This window comes from Capra hircus, chromosome 15, assembly GCF_001704415.2.
Source record: "Capra hircus breed San Clemente chromosome 15, ASM170441v1, whole genome shotgun sequence".
Lineage (NCBI taxonomy): Eukaryota > Metazoa > Chordata > Mammalia > Artiodactyla > Bovidae > Capra > Capra hircus.
This window is the reverse complement of record NC_030822.1, coordinates 38739096-38764782: the sequence shown is the minus strand read 5'-3', so window position 1 is coordinate 38764782 and position 25687 is coordinate 38739096. Positions and strand designations below refer to the sequence as shown.

Below are 25687 nucleotides of genomic sequence, written 5' to 3'. Positions count from 1 at the left end.
CTTTCCAAGTAAAAGAACGCATCTTGCAGCTGGAGATCTCCTTGAGCAGCCTAAGTGGTGTTTTTTTCCAAACTCCTTTGAAAAAACACCCACAATAAGAAATTCCCATTCTATGGAATTGACTCAGACATATGTGTATATGATGTATATACGTGTATGTGTATGAAACCAAAGTTTCACAAAGCAATTTTCTTTTTATGTGTGATGTATTCTGATATAGTATTTTCTACTCTAATCTGTCATTTGGGGAAAAAAATTTGGTTGCAAGTGATTAAATGGATTTTAAACCATTAATGGGTTTGCAACCAGAAGTCTGAAAAATACTGTAGTGTGTTCTACTAATTACAAGCCTTGTCTATGTACACAGAGCTCCCAACCAGTTTTCTAATGTCTCACTCTTCCATAGGAATGGATAGTCAAAGTTCTCCAAACATTTAAGAAAAGCTTCTGGAAATTCCCTGGCAGTCCAGTGGTTAGGATTCTGCTTTCACTGCCACGGACCTGGGTTCAATCCTTGGGTCAGGGAACTAAAAGCCTGCAAGCTGCACACCATGGCCAAAGAAAAACCTTCTAATAGGAAAAAACAAACCAGAAACAAAGACCTACAAACTCAAAACATTAGAAATAGCCTCAGAGAAGTAAGGTGTATTTCCAGATGGAACAGATTGCTATTTAAAAGGGGAAGGGGTGGTCAAGAAAGTAGTAAATTTAAAACACGGTAACAGAAATGTGAAAATTCCAAGGAAGAGTTGGAAGATAGAAATCTTTCAAAAAATAAAAAGGGGTAGAAATTGAGAAGAAATGATTAAATTATTCTAGGGGAAAACATGGGTGGTAGGTTTAAAGAATAACTAGTCCAATATGAAAAAGGATGATGGACCCCTGGACAGTTGTCTTCAATTAAAAAAAATATAAACTGATAGGCAATATGATGTGTTTTAAAGTGTTGAGAGTTTGGGATAAATTGGGAAAAGAGGCAATGGCTAACTTCAATCAAAAACAGTAAACGAAATTATGTTATGCTAATTGGATCAACTATGAATAAATATGGAGAAGGCAATGGCACCCCACTCCAGTACTCTTGCCTGGAAAATCCCATGGATGGAGGAGCCTGGTGAGCTGCAGTTCATGGGGTTGCTGAGGGTCGGACACGACTGAGCGACTTCACTTTCACTTTTCACTTCCATGCATCGGAGAAGGAAATGGCAACCCACTCGTGTTCTTGCCTGGAGAATCCCAGGGACGGGGGAGCCTGGTGGGCTGCCGTCTCTGGAGTCGCACAGAGTCGGACACGACTGAAGTGACTTAGCAGCATGAATAAATATGTACAGTCATAATAATATAAGGAATTATTTTACCTAAGTAAGATAACATAGATATTGATATATTGAGGCAGGATGGAGGATGAAGAAATAATACATTTATGAGAGGGCATTGGAGTGTAAATACATAGCTTATTTCCTATATCAAGAAACAAAATAATAGTCCAAAACTAGTAGTATAAGGATGCTATTAAGAAACGGAGATAAATCCCAAAATAGCATTATAAAAGATAAGGTTACCTCTGGGGAGTAGAAATTCAGCATGCAGAGGGCTGGGGTAGGGTCAGCTGTGCAGTACCATGTGATTTTTTTAAATGTACTATATTGGGAACTTCCCTGGTTGACCAGTGGTTAGGACTTTGTGCTTCCACTGCAGGGGGCATAGGATGGATCCCTAGTCAAAGTTCTGCATGGCCAAAAAATTAATGTACTATATTGGTAAAAATAAAAATGAATACAAGTAATACAGTGTTTCATTTATTTGAAAATACTAGTAGTCAGAAAGGAGGAACTATTTCCCTCAGGTATTGTTAAGATGTAAGATACTGGGGAAACCAGGAATACTGATTTAGCACCCTTCTCAAAGAACCTTTAAAACTTCTCTTTGCTTTGGTACTAAATCTTGTGTTGCTGTGTTATTATTTCAGACCCCAGTAACTTGTCAACTGTTGCTGATAACAGCATCTCTAGGAACAGATATAATTCTGGCCTCATATATTGTTACAGTGGTGGGAGCCAGCAGATGACAGTATGGTATACTTATGTGGCTTTACACATGGCAGCCAGCAGACAACCTCACTAAAGGGGGCTTAAGTAGGAGGCAGCACCCTGGTGATGCACATGGTAAAGGAGAGGGCTCATGTAAGACATTCCTAGGGTATGCTCAGAACCTCTGGGGGTGTGTGTGCGTCCTGCTGTAACCACTGGAGACAGTCCATGGAAACCATCATTATTGACTCTGCATGACTCCATTTGTTCTCCTGTGCTGCCACGGCCTGGGAGAGTGCTGAGTAGATCAGAAAGGGTGAGGTGCAGAAATAAGACTGAGGCGGCTAGAGAGCTATGTGAGCCCTGGAGGGGAAAGGGGGTGAGGGGACTGCAGACAGAGCTAGCCAAACCTTGGTCCCAGATCCATAAATCGTCATGTCTGCTTCCTAACCTTCTGACTTCCACACTTAAATAGAGAAGACTCTTCTTACTCTTCTGACTATCCCCCACCAGGGCATTTTTTAGGTTTTACAAAGTGAGAGGGCCCATGCCTGGCAGGAAGGTGAATCTGGACTTTTCACTCCTTAAATGGATTACAGTAAGGAAACCTAGTCACACGGAAGCAGGAAAGACAGGAAAGTGCGTACTCACTGAGGCCAGTCTTGTCTGTAAACAGAACAACCCTGATGTGACTTGAAGGTCTAGGAAGATCCTAGGTCAGAAATCTCCCCTCTCCTACCTCCCATGGGTTGCAAAGAGTCAGACACAAATGAGTGACTGAACTGACTGACCTACTATGGTGCCCAGATCCCACATGCACTTCTTAGGGTATCTCAGCATCGTCCTCTCATGGTCACAAAGGAAGTAGGGATTCAAGTACTGTCGGCACCTGGTTCTTAGAGACTGACCAGAGGAGCCTCTTCTATTTTTTCCTTTTCCAGGTCCCCACAAACATTTATTGGTTTTTACTCTATCCCAATCTCCAGGTATGCTGCAGTCCATGGGGTCGATAAGAGTCAGGCACGACTGAGTGACTTCACTTTCACTTTCATGCATTGGAGAAGGAAATGGCAACCCACTCCAGTGTTCTTGCCTGGAGAATCCCAGGGACGGGGGAGCCTGGTGGGCTGCCACCTATGGGGTCGCATAGAGTCGGACACGACTGAAGCGACTTAGCAGCAGCAGCAGCAGTCTGTAGGTACAAAGATAATGAAAACCCTTGCCCTCAAAGACTGCCCAGTTTGGGTGGAGGTTGGGAGTTCAGAGGCAGATATGAAAACATAATTTTTTTGTAACGGATTAGATTAGGAAACAAATCTGCACAAATACAGATGGAAATGCAGGTAAGTTAGGGAAGCTTTTCTAGTTGAGAAGACCTCTGACCTAAGGGGAAAGCAGGAGTTATCTAGGTATGAGCAGGGCAGAATGAGAACCAACTCCTCCACTTCCATTGGATCACTGGAATTTTATGTTTCATGCCATATACGCCCTCACCCCCCAACCCCCGCCAGTCCTGGGCTCTAGCTGTGCCAGTTCAGCTGTTGCCCTTCTCCTTACCCAGGTCTGAGTCTTCATTCAGACTCTAGCCAGGCAACCAATCATCATACAGTCACACTCTACTCTGGGCAGCCACATCTTACATTCTAGAACAGGTATGTCTAACATAAACATTAAATTTCCTAGTAGCTACATTTAAGAGGTAAAAATAAAAAGTGAAATTGTTTTAATGTTTTATTTAACCTAACACATCCAAAATATTTCAACCTGAATATAAAAACACTGAGTTTACGGTTAACATGAGATATTTTAATATGGTTTTTATGTTAAATCTTTGAAATTCAGTACATTTTTACACTGATAGTGCATCCCAGTTCCAGTCAGTCACACTTCAAGTGCTCAGTCGCCACCTGGGGCTAGTGGCTACCAATGTCAGACAGTGTAACTCAAATTCTGCCCAGACTGAGTGTACTTGCTGAGGCACTACTATATATTCCTCTAGATCTCTGTGCCCCCAATCAGGGCCCTGAGAACAAATTTGAAGGGAAGGCCTCTGAGGTTTTAGCCAAAGAGTCAAAGCACTCCTTCAGATCCAGACCTAGACAGCTATCCCTAAACTGATCCCAAACTTGCTGATGAGACAGCTTTTAGCAATCACGAATCCACAAGTGGATTAACGTCAGACACATTTGACACTGGCCAGTAGGATACCCACTAAGAAAATCTGACAAGGAAACTGACAGGGCAGCCTGGAGGGGCCTGTGAAAGGTCATCTAGTCCTGCCGTTTGGGACTGAAAGGGTCTAAAAATACTCGGCATATCAGACACCTTCTTGTGTTAGTCTAGCAGCAACAAGAATCACATGTGAGAAAAATACTGAGAAAATTCTATCTATTAAGGCATTTCCACAAACTAGGAAAAGACCACTTTAAAGTTTTGCTTAGAGGAAGAAACACGGGTATTCCATGAAAGCAAAATTTGAAACCCACATATGAGAGTTCAATCCCCTCATATTAAGCCCAGAAAAAGGAAGTGTTTGGACCAAAATCTTTACTATGCCCTTTCCACTACTAACTGAAAAATATTCTAATTGGAGAGACTGTACCATCTCCAGGGTTCTTCCAAATTATCCTTCAGGATGACCCGCTCTGGGATAGATCATCAGCGGTCCCCAGTTTTGAGTTAGGAGCCAGCAGCCCTGAACAGGATTGTAGCACCGTGATCCCCCATCTTCTGAAATCTTGAGCGGAGGCGGCTTCTAGGGAGATTCTTTCGCCAACTCTACAACTTCCGGAGCCTGGCCTGGCCCGGCCCGGCCCAGCCCCTCTGCTGTGGCCCAGTTCCTGGCGGCAGGCCGGGCCTAACCGGTCAGCCCCCAGCGGAAGGGCAGCGAGGAGCCCCAGACGGAGGCCACACACACGAAGGCAGCCCACAGATTGTTAGCAGCCACCTGGGGAACGGTTTCCGGGAGGCGAGTGGGCCGCAGGTCAGTACCAAAGTGCCAGAGAGGACCCCTCGACCCTCTAACTGCGAGTGGGCTTCCGGGGAAGGGATGGCTCTGTCGGTATCATACCTGTTCCCAAGCTTAGCACCCACCCCGCCTGCGCCGGCCGGGACGGGCCGCCTCTCAGCAATTCCTGAGGCTGGGGCTCACTCCGTCCTCCTAAGGCTGGGAACAAACGGCTCCGGCCTCGCAGGGGTCGCTCTGGTGAACCCCGGACTTGCTAGAGGATCTGACAGCCCCGGCTTTCTGCGGGGGCTGGGCGGGAGAGGCTTGTCTCCCTGGATGGAAGGACCTCCCAGCTCACTGGCGGTCCGCGGCCCGGCTGCTTCTGTGCCGGGGAAAGACATCCTAGAGCCTCGAAGCTCCGCCGAGCGCAGGTTGTGCCCCCGAGAGGCCGCCTAAGCTTCTAGGGCACGGCGGAGCCTCCCGGCCTCCGCACCGGGAACCGTTTCCGGGTCGAATGCCTTTTGTAGCTGACCCGGCGCGGCCCGTGACGCAAGGGCCCAGACGGAAGTGCGGGCGGAGGAGCACGAGCCGGAGCCCGGCCCGGAGCTGGTCCCGGGGGCTCCGGCTGTGGCGACTGCTGGGCCTGGCTGCGATGGCGACCCTGTGGGCCGGCCTCCTTCGTCTCGCCTCCATGCTCAGCCTGTCCTGCCTGGCGCTCTCGGTGCTGCTGCTGGTGCAGCTGTCAGACGCCGCCAAGGTGAGTCCCGCCCAGCCTTCGCTTCCGACCGGCGCTCCTCCTCTACCTCCGGCCTTGTCCACCTGAGCCCCACCCCAGTCCTCTGCCAGCCCTGCCAGCCCGATCCCTAGCGTCACAGCCCTGGCAGACCCCCGCCCGGAACCCTCCGGACCGCCGGATGGCACTCCCGCCCTCCAGCCCTGACAGCCGGACAGCCCCCGCCCCCACCCCCTCCCACCCCCGGCGCTGACACCCTACCCCGCCCCACCTGGTCCAGACGGGCCCTGACAGCATGTCCGGCTCCTTAAATTTCCCTTCCCAGCCCTGACAGGACCCACTTCCAACTTAACAGCCTTTCCAACTCTGAGAGCTTTTAACTTGAGCGTTACACTTAAGCTCTGACAGTCTACCGTCACCCTTCACCAGCCTCACGGACCACCCTCCTAAATTCCCCAAGCCCGTATAGGAAGGCCCAGCTCACAGGTGCCTTACCTCTTAGGAACTAACTCCTCTCAACTCATCTCTTAACAGATTCCCTTCCCACTGTAGGAACTTGCCTCTCCTGGCAGCCTTCCTTCTCAATAGGAAGGACCTACAGAGTCTCTCCAATACTTTGGCCACCTCATGCGAAGAGTTGACTCATTGGAAAAGACTCTGATGCTGGGAGGGACTGGGGGCAGGAGGAGAAGGGGACAACAGAAGATGAGATGGCTGGATGGCATCACCGACTCGATGGACAAGAGTTTGGGTGAACTCCGGGAGTTGGTGATGGACAGGGAGGCCTGGCTGCGATTCATGGGGTCGCAAAGAGTCGGACACGACTGAGCTGAGCGACTGAACTGAATTGAACAGAGTCTCTCACTGGCCTCATATCCTCACCTCACTCCCTCCAGGATCTCCTAGCCCCTTTGTTGCCTTCTCTTTTCTTGTTGATTTAGTGGGTACGGGAGGATCCAAACTATAGGAGAGGTGAAGTTGTGGCCTTCTCCCCTGCTCCATTTCTTGGCCCTTCTCATCCCCTTGATTTCTGATGCTCATAGCAGTAAGCGGCAGCTTGCAGCAAGCAGCAGCCGTGGTGGCTGGAAGCCAGATCTTAGTTTCCCAGATGGGGAGTCCTAAGCACTGGACCACAGGAGCCAACACTTAGGGCTAGAGTCCCTAGTCTTACTTGCCTAGTCAAGAATGAAAGCAGGCAAGGAGGCAGAAGGTAAAGAGTATAAAAAGTTTTGAAAAGAAAAGTACATGTGGAAAGGCTCATGGGCAACCTCAGAGAGAGTCGTGCTTTGGGGAAGTTTAAATCCTTTGTAAAGGGGCAGTTTTCCCGGTCTTCCCCTTCCCTCAGGCCAGTCACCTTGCTTTCTCAGTCCACCCCCACCCCCAGTTAATTTGTCTCAGGACCCTCTCCTGGGGTGTGCACATACCCTAACCAAGATGGATCTAAAGTGAAGGCTTCAAAAAAATAAAATTAAATAAATAAATAAATAAATAAATAAAGTGAAGGCTTCTGGGAGGAGCAAGACTGATTATGGGCTGGAATTATCCTCTGACGTTGGATTCCAAGGAGCCTTTCTGTGCAGGTGTAGTATCTCCCTTATCAGACAGGATTTTTTCCTTACTTTGTCCTTGCCATGATTGTTCCCTTCAGGTAAGAGACAAAGACTGGCTATTTACCCTGTTTTTGTTGGCTGTAAATTCCTCAACTGGAGCCCACCTGTATCTTATCTGAAAAAATGCAAAGAGTTGTTGTTGAGTCACTTAGTCATGTCTGACTCTGCCACCTCATGGACTACAGCAAGCACACCAGGCTTCCCTATCTTTCACCATCTCCCGGAGCTTACTCAAACTCCTATCCATTGAGTCAGTGATGCCATCCAACCATCTCATCCTCTGTCCTCCCCTTTACTTCCTGCCTTCAGTCTTTCCCAGCATTAGGGTCTTTTCTAATGAGTCAGTTCTTTGCATCAGGTGGCCAAAGTATTAGAGCTTCAGCTTCAGCATCAGTCTTTCCAATGAATATTCAGGATTTATTTCCTTTAGGATTGACTAGTTTGATCTCCTTACAGTCCAAGGGACTCTCAGGAGTCTTCTCCAACACCACGGTTCAGAAGCATCAGTTCTTCAGCATTCAGCCTTCTCTGTGGTCCAACTCTCACATCCATACATGACTACTGGAAAAACCATAGCTTTGACTAGACAGACCTTTGTCGGCAAAGTTATGCCTCTGCTTTTTAATGCGCTATCTAGGTTTGTCATGGAGAAGGCAATGGCACCCCACTCCAGTACTCTTGCCTGGAAAATCCCATGGACGGAGGAGCCTGGTAGGCTGCAGTCCATGGGGTCGCTAAGAGTCGGACACGACTGAGCCACTTCCCTTTCGCTTTTCACATTCATGCATTGGAGAAGGCAATGGTGACCCACTCCAGTGTTCTTGCCTGGAGAATCCCAGGGATGGGGGAGCCTGGCGGGCTGCCATTTCTGGGGTCGCACAGAGTTGGACACGACTGAAGCGACTTAGCAGCAGCAGCAGCAGCAGCAACAGGTTTGTCATAGCTTTTCTTCCATGGAGGAAGTCTCTTTGAATTTCACGGCTGCAGTCACCATCTGAGGAGGTGACTAATAATAGGGTTCCAACCTGGAACCCATCATCTCCCACTTCACCCTCATGCTGCTCTCTAGTCCCCTTCATGCCCATACCCTCCAAACCTGCCCTGTGCTTCCTCCTTGATGAACTGGCTCATTACTGGAGGAAACAGAAGGCATTCACATTAATTTGATGGGAAAACAGAATGATATTTGCATTTTTTAAATTGGAGCTTTACTCTGTAATACCTTTAAATACAGAGGCCAGGAAAGATGAGTGACAAGCATACAGATGGGAGGTTTGGTCAGGGATTTTTTTTTAATTGAAATATTGATAATGCTGTGTTAGTTTCAAGTGTACAGAAAATAACTCAGGTTTGTTTTCATTATAGGTTATTATAGCAGGTCCTTGTTGTTTATGTCAAGGTTTCTTTTAAATCTTCCCCAGTTCCCTTCAGAAAAAGGGACGGCATCAAGTGTCCTGATTTTCAAAACACTGATTGCACCGTCTGCGTATCTACTGTCATCACTTTAAGTGGCACATTCCTGTAACCCTGTATTTGTCAGTCTTCTTTACTTGGGTGTGTCCTAATTGTGGGAAGGAGCCGTGTCTTAGACTTCCTTGAATCCACCTCCTTTCGCTCAAGTTCTGGCACAGGACAAATGCTCACTAAGTAGCTGCTGAATGAGTAAATGACTTATCAACAACTCTGCCAGACATGCCACTATATATAGGAGTTCTGGGCTCGGTCCTCTGGAGGCTACTGAGCCACTGCCTTCCTTCTGAGATTAGATTCCCCTTTGCTGAGAAAGCATCTCCTACTCCTGTTCATAGATTTAGTCACCTCTTCTTCACTTCTTCAAACTTGCTTTTTCAGTAGTTGTCCTCTCTGTCTCCCAGGGATTAGAAGCAAAGTTTCCTGGGAAGAGTATACCAAACTGATCTCAGCTACATGCAAGCTACTTCCTTTATGTACTTCCTTTTTTGTTGTAGCTGAGTGCCTCTAAAACTTCATCCCTTTAGGAGTCTGTCCCAACTCACTTTATCCATATCAGTGCCTTTATACCAAAGGGCATAAGGGTTATGGGCAGAATTGTGACTTGTTTTGCAATTTTTAGTTTGATATTTCCCAATCCTTCGGTAATCAACATTCTTACTTGAAGGCACAGCTGTCAGTCTACTATGTCTTCCTACTGGCAGGTAGATGATGATAATGTTAGCACAATTTTGTCACGTGACTGAAAAATGTGATTCATAAACCACAGATACTAGGTATTATTTCAGAATAATTTTATGTATTGTATAATTATTCGTGAGCATTACCAATGGTTTTTTAAAAACTTGTATCTCTTAAAGTTATTTAAAAATTTAAATGAATAGTTTTGGAATACTTGGCAGGGGATGCTTAACAAAATGTGTAAGTTGCAGTTTCTAAAAATATTGATGATAAACTGTCAACAAGCTATACTAAGTTTCTATTTTGGTTACAGAATTCTGAGGATGTCCGATGTAAATGTATCTGTCCTCCCTATAAAGATAATTCTGGGCATATTTATAATAAGAACATATCCCAAAAAGACTGGTAAGTATTCTGTGTTACTGAATCACCTGTCACATTTCTTTCTTTGGTTGTCACTGTTAGCACTGGATATTCATCCAATGTATTGTTTTCTTTTTAAGTATTTATTTTTAAGCAAAAGTGTTGAATTCCATTTCCATTTGAAAAAATGAGAGTAGGACCCTGAGTGCATCAAGTAAGTCTAAAGGAATGTAGCCAAAAGCCCCAGGCAGGGAGGGTTTTACATTGGGGTGGGGCTGAGTTCATGGCACCTGAACTCCCCATAGCCACCCTTCTGTGTGCCCTTAAATTTAGGCCCTTCTTGCTTCGCAGTTGAAGGTAAGCAAGGCTCACTTATCTGGGTTACAGTTTTTACAACTTGTAGGTTTTGATGCCATATTGTCAGATATAGGAGACTATGTTTTAAAGTGTCAGAAGGCTCAGGAAGGAGTGGGAATGAGCCATAGATACCAGAGTTTACCAGTTGGTGGGCCAGTAGGTTATAGATATGCCAAGTCATCAATCCCTTCAGCCCTTGGTATATAATCCAGCAATGACTGGGATCCTGACTGGTTTGTCACCAGCAGTCTTCTCTGTTTATCCCAGTGAACCTTTCAAATGATAGCTTTTTCTACACGTGCTATAAAATGATTGGGAAGCAGTCATTTAAGGATAGGTGGGCTCCTTACCCCTGGACTGGGACATTTTATAGTTTGCAGTGGGAGATTGCCAGGATAGGCATAGAAGAAAAATAGCTCCAGATGTTACCATACTATAACATATACCTGATTTCACAGTGAAATAGACTGAAAAGTTTGAAAGCAGAATTAAATTCATTCGGTTACAATATTCCAAGCTGACTTTGAATAAGAAAATGCAGACTTTGAGCATGTTTAGCTTTTTTGATTCCATTGTCTATTTTTCCCATGAAGTTCAGCCTATAAGTTCCCATTTAAGTTTAATCTGACATTTGGTAAGTATGTTCTTGAGAACTTCTGTGTTCCACTTTAAACTGTCTTGTATTACAAAGTGATATGGCTATTCTTTTAGGTTTTATATCTGCAAGTTATTTTATATGAAAAGAAAACTCAAATAAGTTATTCCTATAAATTTCCCAAATGTATTGAGCACTTATAATCAGTTTACTCTGTTATCAGTAATAGAGTATGACGCTTGTTACTTGAGTGGCAAATGAACTCACTGTTCAAGTGTTTAGCCCTAATCTTTTCACAGACTTTTTGTTACTCCAGGTTTACAGAGAGTAAAGCGTCTGCCTGAAATGCGGGAGAACCAGGTTCGATCCCTGGATCGGGAACATTCCCCTGGAGAAGGAAATGGCAACCCACTCCAGTACTCTTGCCTAGAAAATTCCATGGATGGAGGAGCCTGGTGGGCTATAGTCCATGGGGTTGCAAAGAGTTGGACACGACTGAATGACTTCACTCACTCACTCTCATATGTCATTTATCCCTAGTTACTGGTAAAAATAGGGAGCTTTGAAAATAAACAGCTGAAAACAAGACTTGCTTTGGAATTTTTCCTCCTTCTCACTCTTGCTTTCTGTCTACAGCTGAGCCTTTGCCTCTGGGTAGGTTCACAGATGTCACTGAAAGGTTTTAACTGGCTTTAGAAGGGCACGCAAGTTATGATTAGTTAAGATGTTACAGTCTTCCGAGGCTTCCAGTATTTTATGTGACTTTATATGTATGTATGTATATATATATTATATATACACACACACACATATATATAAGTGAAAGTGTTAATAGCTCAGTCATGGCTGACTCTTTGTGACCCCATGGACTGTAGCCAGCCAGGCTTCTCTGTCCATGGAATTCTCCAGGCAAGAATACTGGCGTGCCTTGCCATTCCCTTCTTCAGGATGTCTTCCCGACCCAGGGATCAAATCCAGGTCTCCTGCATTGCAAGCAGTTAGGTTTACCAATGAGCCACCAGGAAATACCAGTATTTCCCTCCTGGTACATGTAATGTATTTACTTCCTGGTAAATATACCTATATATATTATATATATATTTATCTTCTGGCCTCCATTTTGTCCAGTTGTCAGCTTTAATTTTTCATTGACCTATGCTGCTGCTGCTGCTAAGTCACTTCAGTCGTGTCCGACTCTGTGTGACCCCATAGACAGCAGCCCACCAGGCTCCTCCGCCCATGGGATTTTCCAGGCAAGAGTACTGGAGTGGATTGCCATTGCCTTGTCCGTCATTGACCTACACTGTCTAGCTTAAGAAAAGTTTGAGTTCTCTGGTTTATGTTGGGGTGTGATTCGAAGCTGATAATGTCCTCCTTTAGGCACTAGGGGGAGGTGTTGCCTAGTTCCTAAAGTGGCTGTATTTAAGAGTAATAAGAGTTCTGTATTGGGTTCTGTGTTTACAGTGACTGGCCAGACAGAACCAAACTTCCTGTTTCCTTTCCCATCCTGCACAGCACTCAGAATCTCTTTGTTATTAACTGTATTTATACTTCCAAAGAAATACTCAATACTTAGATTCCCAAGTAATTCTTAAGTATTGTGACTAAGGCTTCTGAAGCTGATCTAGGAAACTAAGTAGGAGATAAATCTCATTTTCCTGAGGGTCAAAGAAATATGGGTGGGATGAGGTGGGGGGAACTGTTAGGTGTAATTAGCTATTCATATACCACACTGTGGCAGTTTAGATCTTGGTTAATTCGTAAAAGAGTTAATCTTGTATGCAAGAATACTGGAGTGGGCTGCCATTTCCTTCTCCAGGGGATCTTCCCAACCCAAGGATCGAAGCTGAGTCTCCTGCATTGCAGACAGACGCTTTACCATCTGAGCCACCAGGGAAGCCTGAATAATAGTCCAGGTCACCTTAAATCATTTAAAGCAAGACAGAAATATAGCTGCCCTAGGAGGCAGGAGCCTTTTATTCCGGTCCTTTTAGGTGCTCATGTAGTCTGACCTCATGCAGGTGAGCTCTCAGAGTTCTGGGCTACATGCCCTCCATGGTTCTGAGCTAGATACCCCTGCAGTGGGATTTAGCTTCCTCTATTTTATGCCTGCATCCAGCTGGATACATTCCTTGTCTTCAGTACGTTTGGAACAGATATGACACACTTGTATGGTGTAAGTTTGGGACCTTACTCTTGTTTGAAATTCTGCCGGTTGAGACTTACTTTTTCATTACTACCTTTGTTAAAATTAAATTACCTGTTAAGAAAAACTGATGGAACTTGATCACTTACGCCATTTTGGGTTTTCTTTGTTCTACTCCAGCTCACAGGGAACAGAACACAAAAAAGTATGTTCTGATAGGGCAAAAGGAAAGAATCAGCCTGGAGCATTGGGTGCTGCCGAGAAGGTGGGTAGAGTGAGACAGACAGGATGCCTGAATGAGGCAGGATGCTGTGGTAGTTCTTAAGGCAAGCAGAAGTGCCTCAGGACAGATGACGAGAGGGGCCGGCAGGAGGACAGGAGAGCTTTGCCTCCCTTTGCCTAAGGGGATCAGAGTAGTGGGCTCTTAATAGCTGTGGAGAGTAAGAATTTAATTATTTCCTAGAATTGACAGACTTATAGAAAATAAGATTTTTTGAGTAGAATTGCTTTTTCATTAGCCATAAATAAATGGCAAATGGGGAGAAAATAAACAACATCCAACAACAAAAACATTAAGCCTTTTATTATTATTTATGTACTGTTGCCAGGTAATGTTTTCATTTTTAAATATTTTTGTTGTCCTAAACCTACTTCTCCATGCTTTTTAAATAGACTCCTTGAGAAAAGTAATTGTTTCTTACTCTGGTGTTCGATTTTCAGAGTTTCATAATTTACCGTCTGTTAGGTGTGATTAGTCGTTCATATACCACATGTGGCAGTTCAGATAATGTTAGTTAATTCGTAAAGGAGGTAATTGTGTTTGAATAATGCTCCAGATCACCTTAAATCAGTTTAGCAGTTTTACTTGCTAAATAAACAAGCCTAAATATGACTTGATCTGCTAAGTAGCTTTCAGTCCCATTTGGGATTTTTAGATGCATTTTTTTTAACTATGAATAGCACTTTTGAAAAATAGCTGCTACATATGGTTGGATCATTGAAAAAGCGAAAGAGTTTCAGAAAAACATCTATTTCTGCTTTATTGACTATGCCAAAGCCTCTGACTGTGTGGATCACAACAAACTGTGGAAAATTCTTCAAGAGATGGGAATATCAGACCACCTGACCTGCCTCCTGAGAAATCTGTGTGCAGATCAGGGAGCAACAGTTAGAACTGGACATGGAACAACAGTTCCAAATCGGTAAAGGAGTATGTCAAGGCCGTATATTGTCACCCTGCTTATTTAACTTCTATGCAGAGTACATCATGCAAAATGGATGAAGCCCAAGCTGGAGTCAAGATTGCTGGGAGAAATATCAATAACCTCAGATATGCAGATGACACCACCCTTATGGCAGAAAGCAAAGAAGACCTCTGTTTTGCTAAAGAGCCTCTTGATGAAAATGAAAGACGAGAGTAAAAAAGTTGGCTTAAAACTCAACGTTCAGAAAACTTAAATTCATGGTATCTGGTCCCATCACTTCATGGCAAATAGATGGGGAGACAATGGAAACAGTGACAGACTATTTTTTGGGGCTCCAAAATCACTACAGATGCTGACTGCAGCCATGAAATTAAAAGACGCTTTCTCCTTGGAAGAAAAGCTATGACCAACCTAAATAGCATATTAAAAAGCAGAGACATTACTTTGCCAACAAAGGTCCATCTAGTCAGAGCTTTGGTTTTTCCAGTAGACAGTATGGATGTGAGAGTTGGACTGTGAAGAAAGCTGAGCACCAAAGAATTGATGCTTTTGAACTGTGGTGTTGGAGAAGACTCTTGAGAGTCCCTTAGACTGCAAGGAGATCCAACCAGTTCATCCTAAAGGAAATCAGTCCTGAATATTCATTGGAAGGACTGATGTTGAAGCTGAAACTCCAATACTTTGGTCACCTGTTGTGAAGAACTGACTCATCTGAAAAGACCCTGATGCTGGGAAAGATTGAAGGCGGGAGGAGAAGGGGACGACAGAGGATGAGACAGTTGGATGGCACCACCGACTCATGAGTTTGAGTAAGCTCTGGGAATTGGTGATGGAAAGGGAGGCCTGGCGTGCTGCAGTCCATGGGATCACAAAGAGTCAGACACGACTGAGTGACTGAACTGAACGGTTTATTTGACTGTTGTGTGCTCAGTTGCTCAGTCGTGTCCGACTCTTCGCGACCACATGAATTGCAGCACGCCAGGCCTCGCTGTCCATCACCAACTCCCAGAGTTTACTCAAACTCATGTCCATCGAGTCAGTGATGCCATCCCAGCCATCTCATCCTCTGTCGTCCCCTTCTCCTCCTGCCCTCAATCCCTCCCAGCATCAGAGTCTTTTCCAGTGAGTCAACTCTTTGCATGAGGTGGCCAAAGTACTGGAGTTTCAGCTTTAGCATCAGCCCTTCCAAAGAAATCCCAGGGCTGATCTCCTTCAGAATGGACTGGTTGGATCTCCTTGCAGTCTTACCAAATTGCTAATATTGAGAGGAAATGATTTCACTTCCCTTACTGATTATGTGTTCCTTATTTATTTCATTGGGTAAGCTCCGTGATTATTCTGGATTTCAGGAAAAGTTTGATCAGTGTGAGTAGAAAATCCAGCTAGGTTTAGACAGTATTTTATCTTTGTTTTTTTTTCAGTGATTGCCTTCATGTTGTGGATCCCATGCCTGTGCGGGGTCCTGATGTAGAAGCATACTGTCTTCGCTGTGAATGCAAATATGAAGAAAGAAGTTCGGTTACGATCAAGGTAAGAAAGGAAAAAAATCCATCTTTTCTGCTTCTGAAACAGTTTTTGATGGTATCTAAACAGGAAACAAAATGCTGGACATTGGAATTCTGTCTAGTTACCTAAGCTATTGCTCTTCCATCCTCTTCTCCAATACCCTCTTACCTACTTCTTCCTTATCCCCAGCCCCCACTCTGAAAGGAGTAATAAGCCTACTCTCCACCTGCCTCATTGAGATGCTTTGTAGATTAATTAGGACACCTTAGATGGTTGTGATATGTGAAATGGCACAAAGAAGCCCTGTGTGTAATTAGCATTTCCCAGAAAGACATTCCAGCTTCTCCTTGGTCCACGAATGCCAAAGATTAGTGAGAAAGCAGCGTAATTAGACCGTCTTCCTGCCCTCTCAGCTTTCAGAAGAAGTTACATATTTAGTGACTACACTATCCTAGAAACATCACAGCTGGATTTTAAGATTTTCTTTCTTTATCTTTTATAGGAAATGGAATGTAGATCACTTTTATCTCAATTTGGACCTCTAATGAGTTCAATTACTTTATTATGATAGATGGTAGTTCTTTTTCCCAATTTTAATATGGGGTTTCCCATTTCTGTTCCACAATAAAAGGCTTCAGGGGAGTATGGAATGGCCAGCTGTACCAGTTACAGAATTCCTGTTGTGCTTGACCATGCCAGAGAGCCTCTACTCCAGCAGGATGCCTCCCTGTAAAGAAATCATCATAAAGTATTTTTAAACAAAATTTTAATGTATAATTTGCATCCCCAAATGTCAATCATATTGTGTAGTTTTATAAAAATTTTAGCAAATTTAAAACCATTTTTTAAAATACAGTTTTAGAACATTCCCATTACCCCCAAAAGATCCCTGATGCCCATTTATCATTGATCCCATGCCTACCTCCAGCCCTGAAATTGAAGTGAAAGTGTTAGTCCCTCAGTTGTGTCTGACTCTGTGTTTTTGTGGACTGTAGCCCGCCAGGCTCCTCTGTCCACGTGATTCTCTAGGCAGGAATACTGGTGTGGGTTCCCTTCTCCAGGGGATCTTCCTGACCTAAGGATTCAACCTGGGTCTCCTGCATTGCCGGTTGATTCTTTACCGTCTGAGCCACCCGAAAAGCCCACCCCCAGCCCTGGATAATTACTGTTCTGCTTTGTATGTCTAGATCTGGACATTTCATGTAAATAGAATCAGAGAATGCGTGCTTTTCTACAACTGGTTTCTTTCACACAGCATAATGTTCTTGAGGTTTATTCATGCTATAGCATGTATCAGCACTTAATTACTTCTTACTACTGAATAGCATTCTACGACATGAATATACCACATTTTCTTTTTCTATTCATCAGTTGATGGACATTTGGATTATTTCCAGGTTTTTATTCTTAGGAATAATGCTGTTATTAATATCAGTGTATGTGCTTTGGATATATGTTTTCCTTTCCCTCAGGTAGATTCCTAAAAGAGGTAAGTTTATATTTAACTTTAAGAGTCTGCCTGATTGTATTCTAAAATAGCTGCACCGTTTTACATTCTTAACCAGCGATGTATGCGGGTTCAGTTTCTGTACATCCTCACTAACATTTGGTATTATCTGTCTTTAACTGTAGCCCTAGTGGGAGGTGTCACACTCTGCTGCTTGACACCACACAAATTAAGATCTCAAGAAAATCTTGTGCCTAAAATGTATTTTTGTATGTCTGAATTGATCTAAAACAGTATGCTGTTGAAATTCATCTAAACTACATTTTCTATTAGGATTCCTAATGGAAAGTGGTCTTGACTGCAGTGCTGTTGAACCTAGGACACTGTATTCAGGTGAAAAAAGAAAACCGCTTTGCTAGCAGTGGTAGCAATGATTAGTAGTAGGTGAAGATGGAGTTTTGAAGACTTGTGAAAAGGCCCCAAAGATTAAAAAATGCTTTCTTTCCTCTTTTTCTATAAATAATACTTTGGTGAAGAGTTGAGTTTGTTTCTTATGTTGGAATCTAGTTTGTATAGAAATCCTGTGTGGTTAATAGATGGGTCAGTCTTGACTATGGCTTTAGTATTATTATACAAAATTCTGATTTCTTGGCTTGAATAGAGATGTAACTTATTTTCAATTTCCTTTAGGTTACCATTATAATTTATCTCTCCATTTTGGGCCTTCTACTTCTCTACATGGTATATCTTACTCTGGTTGAGCCCATACTGAAGAGACGCCTGTTTGGACACTCACAGTTGATACAGAGCGATGATGATGTTGGGGTGAGTTCTTAACATGCCCTCACTGTTAAGTCTCTGTCATCTGTTAAGTCTCCTGCCAGTCTCTGTCATCATCTGATGTAAAGTGCAGGTGAAGAGTAGTTCCTTATAAATGTCCATGTGCTGGAGCACATCCTCAACCAGAGAAACTAAAGACGGGTCTAATATGAATGTGTCTAATATGAGGTCTAATGTGAGGAAATTGTTCTGTGAAGCCGTAAATGTGGTGGCTTAGACACATGATCCTTGGTGAGTGTGCTGTACAAGGCTTTGCTTTCTGTATCAGGGGCACAGTTTTCATCACCTTTTCTTGTTTATGTTGAGGAAAGCATCTGAGATAGTTTTCTCCCCAGGCTTCAACCTAAACTACCACCTTTCCTGTCAACATCACCAAATATTTTGAAAGGCAAAGAAGCTTTAGTGGAGGGAAGCGTGAAAACCATGATGTTCTTCACTTAATGAAGAGCAGCTTGATAACTTGCTGACATTTTGTATTTCCTATTTTCCTCCTTCTTTAAATCATCTGTGGTCTTGAACTCTAGAGAAAAATAAAACCATCACTCCTGATTCTCTTCCTATCTTTAAAACACATTATATTTGTATATATAATTAATATTATACCACTCAAAACTACTGAGAAATTGACATAGTCTATAATTTGTTATTTAGTATGTCTTTATCATTATTTGGGGTTGTTTCCAAATTTTCCACTATTTTATCATTTTATATATATATATAATATTTTTTAGAAATTATGTTGTATTTTGGATTACTTTATTGAACTATGTTTCTTAAAGTGGATAAAATTTAATAGAGTTTCAGGAATCAATTTCAAAAGCCAAAGCCAGAGTGAACCCTTGCCAACCACAGTCAAAAGTCCTTTTACTCTGGAACAGCTTGTGGGCCCATTGGTAAAAGATGAGAAAGGAGATCCCAACTGAATGGCTCAAGTTATAACTACAGACAGAGCCTGCTTGTTTCATGAATATCAATTGTGAATACTCAACTTACTTGAGCAAGATTTCATTTTTGTTTTGTGAAGAACTTTCATAGAAACACCCGTTTGCCTCTTTTTCCCCTTGCATCCTTTATTAATTCAACCAATACATAATGAGTAACTTTTCCGTATCAGGAAGCATTAGAGTCTCAAATACTGTTCTCATATAATTTTCATTCACATATGATGTTTCCCATTGACATTTTGGGTCCGACGATCGTTGAATTCACTGTATGATATCTAATGGCATCCCTGACCTCTACCCAGTAGAAATGAGCATCACCCCTTATCCCAATCCTGACAATCAAAAACGTTCACAGATAGTGCCAGATGTTCCTGGGGGTCAAAATCACCCTCAGTTGAGACCTGCTAACATATAAAACTGTTATATGTCCAAGACCACACAAACCATTTCATTATAGGCACATAGATAAAAGCTCTGACTTATGTACATTGCGTATGGCATTAAATATCAGGTTCCTGATTTTAGGAATAGACAATAGTAGGGCTTGCCTGGTGGCTTAGATGGTAAAGAGTCTGTCTGCAATGCAGGAGACCTAGGTTTGATCCCTGGGTCGGGAAGATGCCCCGGAGAAGGGAATGGCAACCCACTCCACTATTCTTGCCTGGAGAATTCCATGGACAGAGGAGCCTGGCAGGTTATATAGTTCATGGAGTCACAGAGTTGGACATGACTGAGTGACTAACATTAATTTAATACACAGAACATAAATGTATTCACAAATGTGTAGATGAAAACATGTAGGAAAGGCATTTGATTGATGGGTCCTTGTGCTTAGTAACCATTTTGTTCATCAGGGATTGATCCTATGTACATGTCTACCATATAAGAACATTGTTTTTAGAGGCCTGGCTGACTTTTGGATATCTGTTAAATTGATTCTGGGTAGAGAGAGGTTTTCTAAACAGAGCAATGAATGTATGATAACAACTCTGTACAATAAGAAGTTGAATTTAAATTCCTACAATTGTTGCTAATCCAAGATGAGAGTTCTTCACTCTTTATGTGCCTTTAAACATGCTTTTGTTAAATCCTCAGTTAAATTGTTTTATTTTTTTCCATGTTTGTTGGATGTAGAGCACTTTGAATCAGAGAGCACAAATAGTTAAGACATTCACTGCAAGTCATCACAATATTTACTGTATCATATATCCATGACACATCATTACTGTTATCAAAGCATTACATTAAAACATGTTTTATATTTATTGTAATCTTATCCAGTGTTAAAAGAGCAAATATATATAAAGGGTAAACCTCTATGTGTGTTCTCCCGGCATACATGAGCACAAGCAGCTAGTTCAGTCTTGTTCTGATGGAGAATAGACCGAAAGGATTAACTGGTTTGTTTAGTCCTTTAATTTGTTTCTTAAGATGTTTCTCCCGCTACCTTGAAGAGTAGATTAAAAAAAACTATGAAATTGAGAAGTACTCTGCTGGTAAAGCACATCCCTCTTCCCAGTCCTGTTTATGCCAAAACAAACCAATGGTAATAATGTTTTATATACAAGTTCATTAAAGCGCTGTGTTCGTATAGTGCCATTTTAATCTCCCTGAACAAACTCTGTATGTTGACAAGGTGTGACACCAGGTCAAGGTTAAGGGAGCTAAGACTTGTGTTTGTACTTATTTGTTAGATGACCTTGGATTGGTTTACTTTTTCATGAGAAATACAATAATCCAACAACAGGATAAAGGAATCCGTCTTCCTTTTTTCTAACGTCTTTTCTTACATCTTTGAAACAGTTGAACTTTATGGAATTGTTTTTATTATTTTCATTTGTAAGGTTAAAAAAAAGAATGGGGTTTATACAAGATATTACCTAAATTAAGCGAAAAGCTGAAGCAATTTTGGTAAAGAAGGCAGGGGTAGATTCTTTATAGAAAGCTCTTTGCTGTCTTTGAAATGTTGACATTATATAAATATCTTGCTATAAAAAGATGACCAGGTGTTAAAACACTGTTTATATATAGTTATATATATAGTTATATAAATAGTTATATATATAGTTATATATGTATATAGTTATGCAGTTATCTACAGCTTTCCATAGACATGCTGTCTCCTGCCCTGGGTATATAATAGAGCTTTGGCAAACATGCACAGCAAAACAATATTCTTTTCAAGAGGCCAAGTTTAACAGCACTGAGTTGTGACTTATCTCCTATGTCGGAACATTTAGAAGCATTGCTTATTCAAGTTCAGGAAAAAGAGATCAAGGAAAAGACAAACAAAAGCAATAAATTAGTACTGAATGCCTTTTGTCATTTGGGCAGCTGTGTTTATATCTTATTCATAGATAGATTAGCATGGTGGTTTCCTGTGTAATGATGACAAACATCAGTGGTATTGGTTTATTTTGACCAGGATAGGTTGGTTTTCTACCCAGATGCCTGGGTGATGCTGCAGTAGTCTCTCTTCTCAGGCAGCAGCTAACATGGAAGCTGCCATGTGCTCAGCAATGGAAGATTCAAGACTTTATCAAAAACAGAAATGCTGAAGTAATAATCCTTTACCGTCCTTAGCAGTCGAGGGTAATTGGAGCACTTGAGCTATATCTTGGTCCATTACAGATTGGGGAAGGGGATGGGGAGAATGAAAAAGTCCTAAGTGTATGTGTTGAGAGCATAAGAAGAAATTAAAACCACACAAGATGGGACTTGCTGGTGGTCCAGTGGCTAACACTGCACTCCCAATGCAGGGTATCTGAGTTCAATCCCTGGTCAGGGAATTAGATCCCACATACTGCAACTAAAGATTCCACATGCTGCAAATAAGACCTGGGACAGCCAAATAAATAATAAAACATAAGTAAGTAAATGTAAAAAAAAATAAGCAAGACCGATCCAGTCAACTCATCTCCCAGGAAGAATGTGGTCCCAAGCTGGCAAGTAACAATTCTAATATATATGAGAATCAGGATAGGATATTAAAAAGACAGGTCTTTCCTCAGTCACGGATTAGCTGGATGGTATTAGCTGGATGAATAAAGCAAGGCAAAGCCCTACCCTCCATCTGTAACTTGTAGATATTAACATGCAAATAGATTTTCTTTCCACAGCTCATGAAGAAAGGCTTCTCTAACATAAATGACCACTGTCTTTATCTTGGTTCCTTAAGGGAAATTTCTTTGGAAATGGTGACTCATGGGAACATTGCACAGATATCCTCATTGCTTGTTTTATTTGAATCACCTATTTCTGTAGCTGGGTTCATCCTGCTTCTGGTATTGAGGGCCTAAGAAGGCTTGGCTAAATTAGATGGTCTGTCTAACAGTCCAGCTGCTCCAGTCTCTGTGGCTGGGTAGCTGCTATTGTGCGTGTGTGGTTTACATGGATCATGCCATCTGATGTTCTCCATTCCTGCACTTTCAGGATCACCAGCCTTTTGCAAATGCCCATGATGTGCTGGCCCGCTCCCGCAGTCGAGCCAATGTACTAAATAAGGTCGAGTATGCCCAGCAGCGTTGGAAGCTTCAAGTTCAAGAGCAGCGAAAATCCGTCTTTGACCGTCATGTTGTCCTCAGCTAACTGGGAACTGAATTCATGGTGACTAGAAAGAAATGAGGCAGACAATGGGAAAAAGATTGACTGAGTTTTCCTGGGTTTTGTTTTAATACCTGTTGATTTCTCCAACTCTTGCTGGAAAATTCAAAACTCGAAACAAAAACACACTTGTTGTTTTCTTTTCTCATTAATGTATTAATCAAGGCATTTTTTTTTAAGCACACACCTCAGACAGTGTCAGCCAATAAATCTTTTCCTATTTGTGACTTTTACTAATAAAAATATGTCTGCCTGTAAATTATCTTGAAGTCCTTTACCTGGAAGAAGCACTCTTTTTACCACACAGTTTTGACTTGGTTTTCAAGATAATTTTCAGGTGGGGTTTTTGTGTGGTATTTTTTGTTTTTGGCAGAGGAGGGGAGGGACGTGTGGGAAGTGCTTAACATACCTTTTCTCAAGTCACCTTACTAAACAAACTTTTGGAGATAAACTTTGCCTTTTATTTTCAAGATTCATTTATATTTTGCAGTATGCCAGCCTCACCCAGGAGTTGGTGATGAACAGGGAGGCCTGGTGTGTTGCAGTCCATGGGGTTGCAAAGAGTTGGACATAACTGAGTGACTGAACTGAACTTAGCCTCATCAAAGCCCCAACTTACCTATTTGAATTTTTGCACTGACTGTATTATCTAGACATCTGGTTGCCCTGTGGCTTCACTTTATGGTAAATTAGATCTGAAAATGCACTGTGGCCCTTCACAAAAAGCAGATTTTCTTTATGTACTGTGATGTCTGATGCAACGCATCCTAGAACAAACTGGCTGCTCGCTAGTCTACTGACTAAACATAGTCTTGGTGTGTGGTCTTTCTCATCTTGTAGTATCCTTAAGGATAAATCCTAAGGACTTGGACACTTACAATAAAGAAAGTTTCTTTTAAACCCAAGCCTCCCTGGATTGATGACATACACATATTTGTCAGGACCTCCAATCAGGTTGAGAGGCAGCTGTTTGGACTCTGGTGTGTGCAGCTTTGAACTAGGATTGGAGTTCAGGTTGCCTCCCTCTGAAAGGTGTAGCAGTTATTGGATAACTGGCTTTTTTCTTCCTATGTCCTCTTTGAAATGTAACAATAAAAATAATTTTTGAAACATTTACCAGTGTATCCCAGCGTTTCTCTCCTCCCTCTTTTGCTGTATGATGAACTTGAAAATATAAAGACAAATTATATCCTGTTGAAAGAGTTGTTTTATACAGTCTAATCATAAAACAGTGGTACTAAATTATCTCTATGTGCGTGTGTGGTGGGGAGAGAGAGAGAACATATGGGTACTTAGATGGGTCTCTGAAAGTACACATATATTTGGATAAATTGAGGGATTTAAGATGCATGAAGGAGTGCCTGTTTTAAAAAATTCTTGGCAAAAATTAGTATTTAGTATTAGAACTAAATCACATTAATTTCATAAGGGTGAGATTTTAGGAGCTATAAATGGGGTTTTTGGTTAGTGAAAAACTTTTAAAACTCCCAAATCAAACCTAAAATTGTTGATTTTATTATTAAAAGATGTAAGTTTAACTACAACCAAGTGAAATTTATTCCAGTTTTGCAAGACTTTGAACATTTGAAAATTAATGAAATGCACATCAACAGACTAAAGAAAAATGACATGATCTTATCAATAGATTCAGAAACAGCATTTGACAAAAGCCAACACCCATTCATGACAAAAACTCTCGGTAAACTAGAAATAGAGAAGAAGTTAAGGATGTTCTTTCTAACTACTCATTTTCAACATCATACTGTAAATCCCAGCTAATGCAGTAAGACAAAAGATATACAGGGAAAGAAAAGATGAAAGACTAACATTGTTTAGAGATGACATGATTGTAAACATGTAGGAGATCCAAAAGAATTTTTTAAAAAGCAAAAAAAATTTCTGATACTAATAACTGAGTTGATTATAGCAAGGTTTCAGGTTAGAAGGTTAATTTACAAAAGTCAATTGCTATCCTTCCGTTTAGTTCACTTCAGTTGCTCAGTCATGTCCGACTCTTTGCAACCCCGTGGACTGCAGCACGCCAGGCCTCCCTGTCCATCGCCAACTCGCAGAGTTTATTCAAAATCGTGTCCATCGAGTTGGTGATGCCATCCAAACCATCTCATCCTCTGTCGTCCCCTTCTCCTCCCGCCTTCAACCTTTCTCAGCATCAGGGTCTTTTCAAATGAGTCAGTTCTTCACATCAGGTGGCCAAAGTATTGGAGTTCAGCTTCAGCATCAGTCCTTCCAATGAATATTCAGGACTGATTTACTTTAGGATGGACTGGTTGGATCTCCTTGCTGTCCAAGGGACTCTTAAGAGTCTTCAATACCACAATTCAAAAGCATCAGGTCTTCGGCACTCAGCTTTCTTTATAGTCCAACTTTCAACATCCATACATGACTACTGGAGAAACCATAGCTTTGACTAGATGGACCTTTGTTGGCTTTGTTGGCAAAGTAATATCTCTGCTTTTTTTTTAATAAGCTGTCTAGGTTGGTCATAACTTTTCTTCCAAGGAGTAAGCATCTTTTAATTTCATGGCTGCAGTCACCATCTGCAGTGATTTTGGAGGGCCAAAAAGTAAAGTCTGCCACTGTTTCCCCATCTATTTGCCATGAAGTGATGGGATCAGATTCCATGATCTTAGTTTTCTGAATGTTGAGTTTTAAGCCAACTTTTTCACTCGCCTCTTTCGCTTTCATCAAGATGCTCTTTAGTTCTTCATTGCTTTCTGCCATAAGGGTGGTGTCATCTGCATATCTGAGGTTATTGATATTTTCTCCCGGCAGTCTTGATTCCAGCTTATGCTTCATCCAGTCCAGAATTTCTTACAATGTACTCTGCATAGAAGTTAAATAAGCAGGGTGACAATATACAGCCTTGGCGTACTCCTTTCCCAATTTGGAACCAGTCTATTGTTCCATGTCCAGTTCTAACTGTTGCTTCTACTAACAACAAATGAAATTAAAAGCACAATTACCATTTACATTGGTATCGCTCCAAATGAAATATGTATAAATCTAACAAAATATGGATAAAATGTATATGAGGAAAACTACAAAACTGATTAAAGAAATCAAAGAACTAGAACTAAATAAGAGAGAGATTCCATGTTCATGGATTAGAAGACAATATTATCAAGATGTCAGTCTTGATTAAATACAATCCTAGTCAAAATCCCAGCAAGTTATAAGCAAAAGACCCAG

General features: G+C 42.0%; 1 protein-coding gene across 3 annotated transcripts; it reads left to right on the top strand.

The window, feature by feature from the left end:
* On the top strand, positions 5078–23593 carry TMEM9B (TMEM9 domain family member B). Of its 3 annotated transcripts, XM_018059512.1 has the most exons (6): positions 5568–5734; positions 9785–9876; positions 13113–13197; positions 15559–15667; positions 17781–17915; positions 22307–23593. In XM_018059512.1, the coding sequence occupies exons 2-6, from the start codon at positions 9795–9797 to the stop codon at positions 22460–22462; spliced, it is 567 nt and encodes a 188-aa protein (XP_017915001.1). In that variant the 5' UTR covers positions 5568–5734; positions 9785–9794; the 3' UTR covers positions 22463–23593. The 3 variants fall into 3 exon arrangements, with proteins under 3 accessions (XP_017915000.1, XP_017915001.1, XP_017915002.1); XM_018059511.1 differs by lacking the exon at positions 13113–13197 and having other exon boundaries at positions 5078–5734; positions 22307–23591; XM_018059513.1 differs by lacking the exons at positions 9785–9876; positions 13113–13197 and having other exon boundaries at positions 5629–5734.